The 8,516-nt window shown below is 34.3% G+C and overlaps 1 protein-coding gene across 2 annotated transcripts; it reads left to right on the top strand.

The window, feature by feature from the left end:
* Positions 1 to 34: 34 nt before the first annotated feature.
* LOC140747939 (cysteine-rich venom protein) lies at positions 35 to 7,905 on the top strand. Of its 2 annotated transcripts, none has more exons than XM_073080596.1 (6): positions 35 to 731; positions 2,030 to 2,121; positions 2,542 to 2,675; positions 3,870 to 4,015; positions 6,909 to 7,103; positions 7,608 to 7,904. In XM_073080596.1, coding segments are annotated over exons 1-6 (795 nt in total). In that variant the 5' UTR covers positions 35 to 729; the 3' UTR covers positions 7,834 to 7,904. The 2 variants fall into 2 exon arrangements, with proteins under 2 accessions (XP_072936697.1, XP_072936698.1); XM_073080597.1 differs by having other exon boundaries at positions 681 to 735; positions 7,608 to 7,905.
* Positions 7,906 to 8,516: the final 611 nt, after the last annotated feature.

An 8,516-nucleotide genomic window follows, 5' to 3' on the forward strand; every position in this document is an offset into this window, starting at 1 on the left:
CATTAATCTTTTGAATTTAAAATTATATAATAACATTTATTTTTAATAGAGCTCTCCTTCAGACTTTCAGCAGTTATCTTCAACTACCTGCACACTTATAAATGTAGGCGATGGATGCGTGACCTACATAAATTCGTCTGCCTGCCCATTTGTAAAGTTTAAGTTCATGAAAATATAATATTATTGTATAAGTATTGTATAAAATATGTATTCACTTTTAGTAGCTACTTAAAGCAACTAACTACAAGCTACTAGACAGATATCTCTATACACTTAAGATTCCATTTTTATCCAAAATATTAAGATCCTTATTCCTAATTGGGCTTCCAAATTGGCGGAACACTATTTTATTATTCAGTTAAGTTCGACTTAGGACTTGGAACGTGGAATTATAATTAGAAGCCACTAAATTCTTAGCCATTTTTTGTTCTTGACAATGGGTACAATACGTATGATAAACTCTACATGATCACTGCAGCTAGGTAGTGCGTGGTCAGGCGTTTGTTCATTTATTTCAATTCGTACTGTCGAGAGCGTGAGATGTTTTCTTACAGTGACTTACTTTTTTATGTCCCGATTCACGTTTGATTAAATAGCATCGCTGTATCGTATGCGGCGTAAAGAAATATTTTAAAATTTCGTGTTTATTACATACTTATATAGTTGGAACTGCTAAATAAAGGCAGACGTAGCTTTTGTGAACTTTTGGTGTAAGCGTTTATTTTTTGCATGTAGGTAAGTAAAGTTATTTGTTTATTATTGCATACCTATATGCATAGCTAGTAACAATACTAAACGCCGATTTGTTGCGCTTGCAACGATTTAACTATAATAGGAACTAGGTAATAATGTAGAGTATCAGAAGTAGTGTAATGGACATATTTTTGAAAATGTAGTTTTATTTGGGTATATAGGTGTAAGTGATGATATTTAAAATTGTCATTTAATGTCTTAAGTAATTTTATTACAATATAAGTTGTCTAATGCATATTTACTTTTTTTGGGCGGAAATCGTTTGTTAGGTTTCGCTTTTAGCTAAATTAGTACAGTCATAGATATATTTGATTCCACAAGTCTAATTTAAATTGGGAGAAATAAGTAGGTAGTATATAATATATTCCAACACAGTGCTAAAATCTTGTTTTGTTAAATATACTAGCTGTAACAGGTACGTATACAACCGATAACATTGATTAGTGATTTTCTGAATGGCCCACATAGTAGTAAATTCTAAATAAGATCTATATAAAATAAGTAACATCACAGTTTTACTCTTTAGACAGATATCATTAATATAGTAGTAGGAAACTATATATAGGAATATATTAAAGTTTGAAAATTAAATTACTATGCCATTCTTCATCGAGCTAGATCTATCAATTTTATTATATACTCCTACCTATGTTACCACCTATGGGAACGCTCAGCAAGCACGTAGGCATCTACATGAGTTTTCCTTACAATTTATGGGAATTATGGGAAATAAACATTGTTTTGCAAAGACCCTGATAATTCCCGTTTTCCTTTTCAAAATGCATTGCAAGAATAATAAATAGATCGATTGTATTGAACACAAGACTTGCATCAATAATGTCAATGACTGGAAGTGAAACTTTACTTAAAACACTTGATAAAGAACGTTTATTTGCTTAATTTGTAACTCATAACACATTGTATTAATTAATAGTTATAATACCTAGCTATCTTCACGCACAATTTAATACACGGAATCATTAAAATTATTATATTAATACACAAATACATATTTATTTCATAATTTATTTATTTTCGTAGTAAATTATTTACAATAGATATTAACCTAATAGAAATACAAAAATTATTAATAAAACAGGATTTAAAATAGTTATGTAAATAAATACACAAATAGTAAAAAATAAACAAAACTTATATACGTATATGCCTTCTAACCTGCGCACAAATTTTAAATACAATTTTAATTAATCATTTTTTTATTATTATTTCTTTGTAAATAATAAACTATTTTTTATATAATTATCGCTTTTTCCAGGATGCATTCTTTACGAGTGTCGTGGATTCAAATTCTTGTAATTTTGAACGCTATCATAATTCTTCAGAGCGTGAAAACATGGACCGATAGGCGTAAGTTTCTCATTTCTTTTAATGAGCGAATATGTTCACTAATTAATCCTTAATACCTATTTAATGAATTTTTATTTCAAATCTTGTTCACAATGTGAATAAAATTTTTGTTCTGCGAACCTAAAGAGCGAAATTTTGGAAACGAGATCGTTTAGGAATATGACTTGGAAGACTCTCGTATGTGTGGGACGCATAACAGGAAAATTACTTTAGAAACCATGGGATACAAATGGCCTAAGTGGCCTTAAATCATTTCACTTTGAAAAAAAGAGAGACGCGTGTCTGCAACGCACAACTAATAATGAATGCGTACGTATGTCGAATCAAATCATAGCTTATATAGGATAATAAAAAATCAAAAAAAAATAATTAGCATATGATAATAGGATATATTAATTTCTTCTTTGTCAATGTTTGTAGAGCTCTATCCGTCTAGCAAGATTCCAGAAGATGCTTTAAGTCCTCGCCGGGCGGTAGTGAGGCGAAAGATCGTACTTTACCACAATTTTTTCCGCACGAAAGTCCGTCCCACTGCGTCTAACATGTTATTGATGGTGAGTACTAAATCGTAATGGTTTTGGGTGCACTGATACGAATTGGGTTTTCATCATCATCAACCCATTACTGTCCCAGCTGGGCACGGGTCTCCTCTCAGAATGAGAAGGATTAAGCCGTAGTCCACCGCGCTGACCAGTGCGAATTGGAAGACTTCACATACGTTTGAAAACTTTTTCTTAACATTTCTCAGGTGTGCAGGTTTCTTCACGTTGTTTTCCTTCACCGTTTAAGCAAGTGATAATTGATTTCTAATACGCACATAACTTTGAAATATGAGAGATGCATGCCTGGGATTTGAACACCTCGATCAAGAGGCTGAGTTTATTAACCACTAGGCTATCACTGCTTTTAACAGGGTTTTAAAAAGTAAAAAGGTAAGTTTAAAGGTGGTAGAACCCTATGTGGTTCGACTCCGGCGGCACTATCGCCACACCTATTTCTACCTAATAACAGCAGTGTTAAGCGCTGCTGTGTTCCGGTTTGAAGGTTGTGGTAAGGGAGACAGACTTTTCCGAGGCGTTCCAGGTTAGTCCTCAGGGGTAGCGGCGCATCTGTGGCCGACCTCAGGTAGGAATATCTAATCCTATCTGGGGTTGATTACAGATTTCCATGGGAGGCAGTAGCCACTTACCATCAGGTGGACTGCATGCTCGTCTGCTACTCTTATATTATAAAAAAACAAAAAAAAGAAGTAAAATACTAAAATGGTAGCGTACAAAACAATTTTGTACCAAAGACATGACTGTTGTACAAGAAACATTCGTATTTGTTGATTTTCTCAACTGCGGCGGTACCAATGCCATACATAGTCAAAGGTATTTTTGAGACAGCCGTATATTCTGGTTTGAAGAACGGAAGTTATGGGTTGAAATATATGTAAAGCGTGCCAATGTAACATGTTTATGAATCAATACAAATAAGACTTTTGTACAGCGCTCAAGACTGTTCAAGAGTGGTAGTGTCTACTTAACTTGATTTGAGTAGGTACATACATTTTACACTTGAAAACATAGGACATAGAACACTAAATAGACTAGAGAAAACAATTGCATTAAAAATAAACTTATAATTTTATAAGACATTTTTTAGAGGTTGTCCTACCTACATATGTTTTAATAAAAATACCTAGATAATTGTGTTAATCAGCCAAATACTCCATTGTTTTTATTATAGTTAATTTGTTGTTACAGTCCTGGCACCCTCTCGCAGCGCGCCAGGCACAGAATTATGCGGAACGCTGTGTGTTCCTGAAGCACAACGACCCACGAGAGAATACTGTTCCCCTTCTTGGATCGTGCGGCCAAAATCTTTTCGTCGCATCGCAAAAGACTCCATGGTACGTATTCAGTTTGTTTTTACTCAGTAAAAGAGGTTTTATTTTTAGGAATATATTTTATCTTATTTCATAGTACTGATCGAGTAGAAAGTTCTGCAATCGATGATCGTCAGGAAAATTATTCTATTTCGGGTATAGTTTACGAGCTGCGTAGACTGAACGTCAAGTCGATTATAAATATAAAATAACATAATGTACCTATATTCTACAATCATGTTCTATGTCTATGTTCATTCTTAAAACTTAATGTAACGTAATAACACGTAACGTAACGTAATTGCTAGTTCAGCCTTGGATGTCGACTTTATTACGTTTGCATGCCGTAGATAACAATAATACTTTTTGTTATAGAAGTGACAATCCAAGATGATACCACTGTTTGATATTGAGGAGCCACTACTATCAAATAAAATATGTAAACGGAACCAATTAGGACACCGCCCCATAAGTTTCATCATGTTAGGTTGCGTTTTTACTTGTCACTGTAGTTCCAGGACTAGAATAGAGCTACGGTATCCCCTGTCGTAAGAGGCGACTACAAGGGGGCTTCCGGGGTTGCGGGCGGCAAGAGTGGGAGCTCGAACCGTCCAGTATGCTACCCCGGGAAGGACGGCGGTATGTGTGGTCGCATACCGCCGTAATCACCAGATGTTGTGGGAGGAGCGAACGCTCCCTCAGGGCAGTTCTCCAACAAGCGCCGAGCACGGCCACCGGGGGGGTTTTAGTGCGGTAAAGATCCCACATAACCCGGCGTCGCTCCCACGTCGTCGGGTACCTTTTGAAGGTTTCCCCCTCGAAAAGAAAAAAAAAAGGTTGCGTTCTAAGTCCTAAGCAGTGGACTTAATAATTATTAAAAGCGGGCAAAAATGCCCTCTCACGCTCTGCAAATAAATTAAAGAAGCTACCTTATAACATCAATGTAAAGCAGTGTTTCCCACATTAGTTAAACCACAAGATGTACTATACTACTTTGTAAGTTCACGTCCAAGATTAGGTCAAGATTAAATTAATATTTAGTTAGGTAATTGGACATACACAGAATAGAAACACGTAGGTAACAAAGGCCAGTATACCTAAATAGAACAAAAGGCTACAGTCAAAGATGCTGCAGTCTCACTTGATGCTGAACATAGAACGCATCTACACATGTAAAAAATAGCATTCATTTTAGATTTAAAATAGAACTCAACAGCTGAAGTTATTTAATTGTAATGTAGAGATAGTATTCATTTTCAATTTAACTTCCTGCAAAAAACCTACTTTGATTTGTTAGGTAATTATTCTGTTAGGTCAGGATTGGGTGTATTGATTTTAACTACCTATATTTAAATGCTAAAACTACGCAATGCCTTACCCAAGCTTTAGAAATCGTGCTCATGAACGGGATAATAAATTATAGTATCTCGGTTCTAATGAGGACGCTTTTTTATACACATTCGCATATTTCCGCGTCCAACTGTTGTATCTGCCGTTACGTCACGACCAACCTTTACTATGTTTGTAAACAAGTTTGTGAACATCTTAATTACAGATTTCATACTCCGACACATCTAGATACAGGAAGGAATATCTTGCCCTTTGTAAACAAAAAGCACCACAATAAATTGCTTGTATTGTTAATATACTACTATGAACACAAAACATATAATCAGTGATTATTCCGGTCATACTTATACACACTGATTAGTACATATAAATCATAGATATGGCATTGAATATAACAAAAATCTGAATCTGCCATGTTTTAAAGTGCTGCTTTAAGTGGCCACGGTCGTCCATGGACATCTTTATTAACCCTAAAGAGCATAAATTCCTACCCTAGGTCGGTCAAAGATGAATCGTTATTTCTTAACACTATAAACGCGTTTGAAATCTTTGCCTTACCATAGACTTCAGAACAAAACCCAGCAGCTCTTAACACCGATGGTATGTTAACAACTCCTACTTGATCAATTAGTTAGTTATCGTAGGCAATAATTATGTAAGTTTTTAAGACATGGGAGATCTTTAAAAATACAAGGTTTTAGAGCCTGTGAAGTCTACCAACCCGCACATAGCCAGAGGCCTAAACTAGGTGAATTATGGTCTAAATTCCTCTCACTCTGGGAGAACACTGAAAATTGTTCTATGTGTACGGTGTGCCTAATAATCACATAGATAATTGCAACATACCTTTCTGATGCAGGATTAGCGTGTGATTGACATTGGATGTGTATCTGCACAGCTCAATAATGGATAAGGGCATTTAATTATATAATTACCTCGTTATCTGTAAAGCAATTAAAGCTTTTGTTTCCATCCATGTACATTTTCCAGCACACAAGGTTTCAACTAGGTTTGTTATAGTAGCGAAAATAATAAAAAACCTTTATTGTCAAGATTGATATGCTGAATTAGATCTAACAAAACAGATTATAGTAAAATAAAAACTTAACAATTCTCACACTCTTAAAAGGTACGATTCTTATACACGTCATATTTATCGGTAATTATGTAGAGCCAATTTTGTACATCATAAGAAGGTAACGAATTTAGTTCTCAGTTCTATCCTCCAACTTACTCTGAGAGAAAATAATTATTGACCCCGCATTATTGCAATATTGGCACAAAATCCTCTAGTTGTAGATTCCTATATACATACTTACCCGTAAATTAAATATTTAATCTCAAATAGCTACTCGTACTTAAATAGATTATTTAGATGTCTATCAGGTCTTGAATGAGCTTAGAACATAGGTATTTATATGGTAGTTTGTTGTATGTAAGTTTTATGCGTCATGTCGTCTAATACTTTTATTTATAGAAATAGAATGGTTATGAAGTACCTATGTACTAATAAAATATAGAAATACATTGTTGATAGATTTATTGTTAAATTGTGTACTTGTTACAGGTTTTTCGCACTGAAAACGTGGTTTTTGGAGTACCAAAACTTCACATACGGAGCTCCAGTGCGGAACTTGAAGGCTGTGGGCCATTACACACAAATGGTGTGGGCCACGAGTCACAAAGTTGGTTGTGGGGTGGCCCATTGCCCTGGCGGACCGTGGGGCCAGTTTTATAATTATGTCTGTCATTATTGTCCTGGGTAAGAAATATTTTGGATATTAAATAATTGTTTGAATAAATAACTGATTAAGTAAAATAGTCAATTTATTAATTAGGTCAGAGTATTAAAAGACCATGAATTCGGTTTTCATTTCATTTATAACCCTACGGTTGGTAGGTTGATACAGCTGTCGATAAAATGAAACTGCAAATTTGTATTTTCACTATTTGAGAGATACTTTATGGTGTATTTACAATACCTTACCTACGTAAGGTATTGTAAATACATTATGGTACCTACGTACTTACTTATAAATCACCAATTAATTTAATTATCTAAAGGCGATACTCGTACGGCAGGTAGGTATATTTAAAAAACACGAGGCAAATCATTTAAAGTATCACCAAAGCTGAAAAACACCTTATTTTATTTTATATTCATAAAAATATTTATTAAGTACATTCAATTAAGCTTCATAGTATTGATTGGCACTTATTCTTGAAACTGAAATGAATAATAAATTAACGTGATTGTATTTTTCAGTGGCAACTACGACACAATAACCCAGTACCCTTACAAGCCTGGTCCAAAGTGCGGCGATTGTCCAAACGACTGCCTCTCCGGGTCTCTTTGCACAAACTCTTGTACTCAAAAAGACTTTTACTCCAACTGCGGTGAACTGCTGAAATTAACAGATATATGCCCCCAAGGCACTTGTAATGCGACCTGCACTTGTAATAATCGGATACACAAGAACTATCCGTGGTAGCGTTTAAGTAGAATTAATATAGGATTAATGTTGTATGTAGGTAATTAAACTGTACATTTACTAAGCGACTATTTTATTTCCGATCAAAGTTTCTTCTTCGATTCAAAAAATGTTCAAAAAATTTTATGCATACGTACAATTAAATGTAATTTCAAATGTCGATTTGTCCAATGATGTATATAACTATTGGAATACTGTGATAACCTTACATGATTGGTGGCAAAATCATTCGTGGTTCCAATCTTCTCCTTTAGATATAACAGCAGTGTCAGAGCTGATTTCAAGGATAACAGAGCTTATTTCAACTTAATCTCAGAAATAGCAACGCCTTTTGGAACGACGGACGTCTGATATGATTTAGTTTTATTTCTAATTGATTTATTATGTAGATGGCATATCATACCATACCATACCACTTAGATGGATTGCATGCTAGCTAAATTAAAAATATATATATGTTGAGAATATAATTTTTAATTGTACGTTGCCGGGATCTAAAAGTGAGTTTACTCGCTCATCTCATGTGGAAAAGCGTCGTAATACTAGGGTCAAAAGCACTTTAAAAGCTCCTCATAAACCTTTTATTTTATTTTTTTAACATTTTAATAGTTACTGTGAGTCTTATAAAATAAATTATTGATTTAATAAAAATCTAGTAGGTACAATATTTAACGATAATGCTA

Source organism: Epargyreus clarus, unplaced genomic scaffold, assembly GCF_041222505.1.
Source record: "Epargyreus clarus isolate Ecla_fem2 unplaced genomic scaffold, WU_Ecla_fem_2.2 ptg000015l, whole genome shotgun sequence".
Classification (NCBI taxonomy): Eukaryota; Metazoa; Arthropoda; class Insecta; order Lepidoptera; family Hesperiidae; genus Epargyreus; species Epargyreus clarus.

Coding starts and splice junctions, on each gene's coding strand:
- LOC140747939 (XM_073080596.1), top strand. Junction 2,676..3,869: donor CGTCTAACATGTTATTGATG/GTGAGTACTAAA, acceptor TTGTTGTTACAG/TCCTGGCACCCTCTCGCAGC. Junction 7,104..7,607: donor GTCTGTCATTATTGTCCTGG/GTAAGAAATATT, acceptor TGTATTTTTCAG/TGGCAACTACGACACAATAA.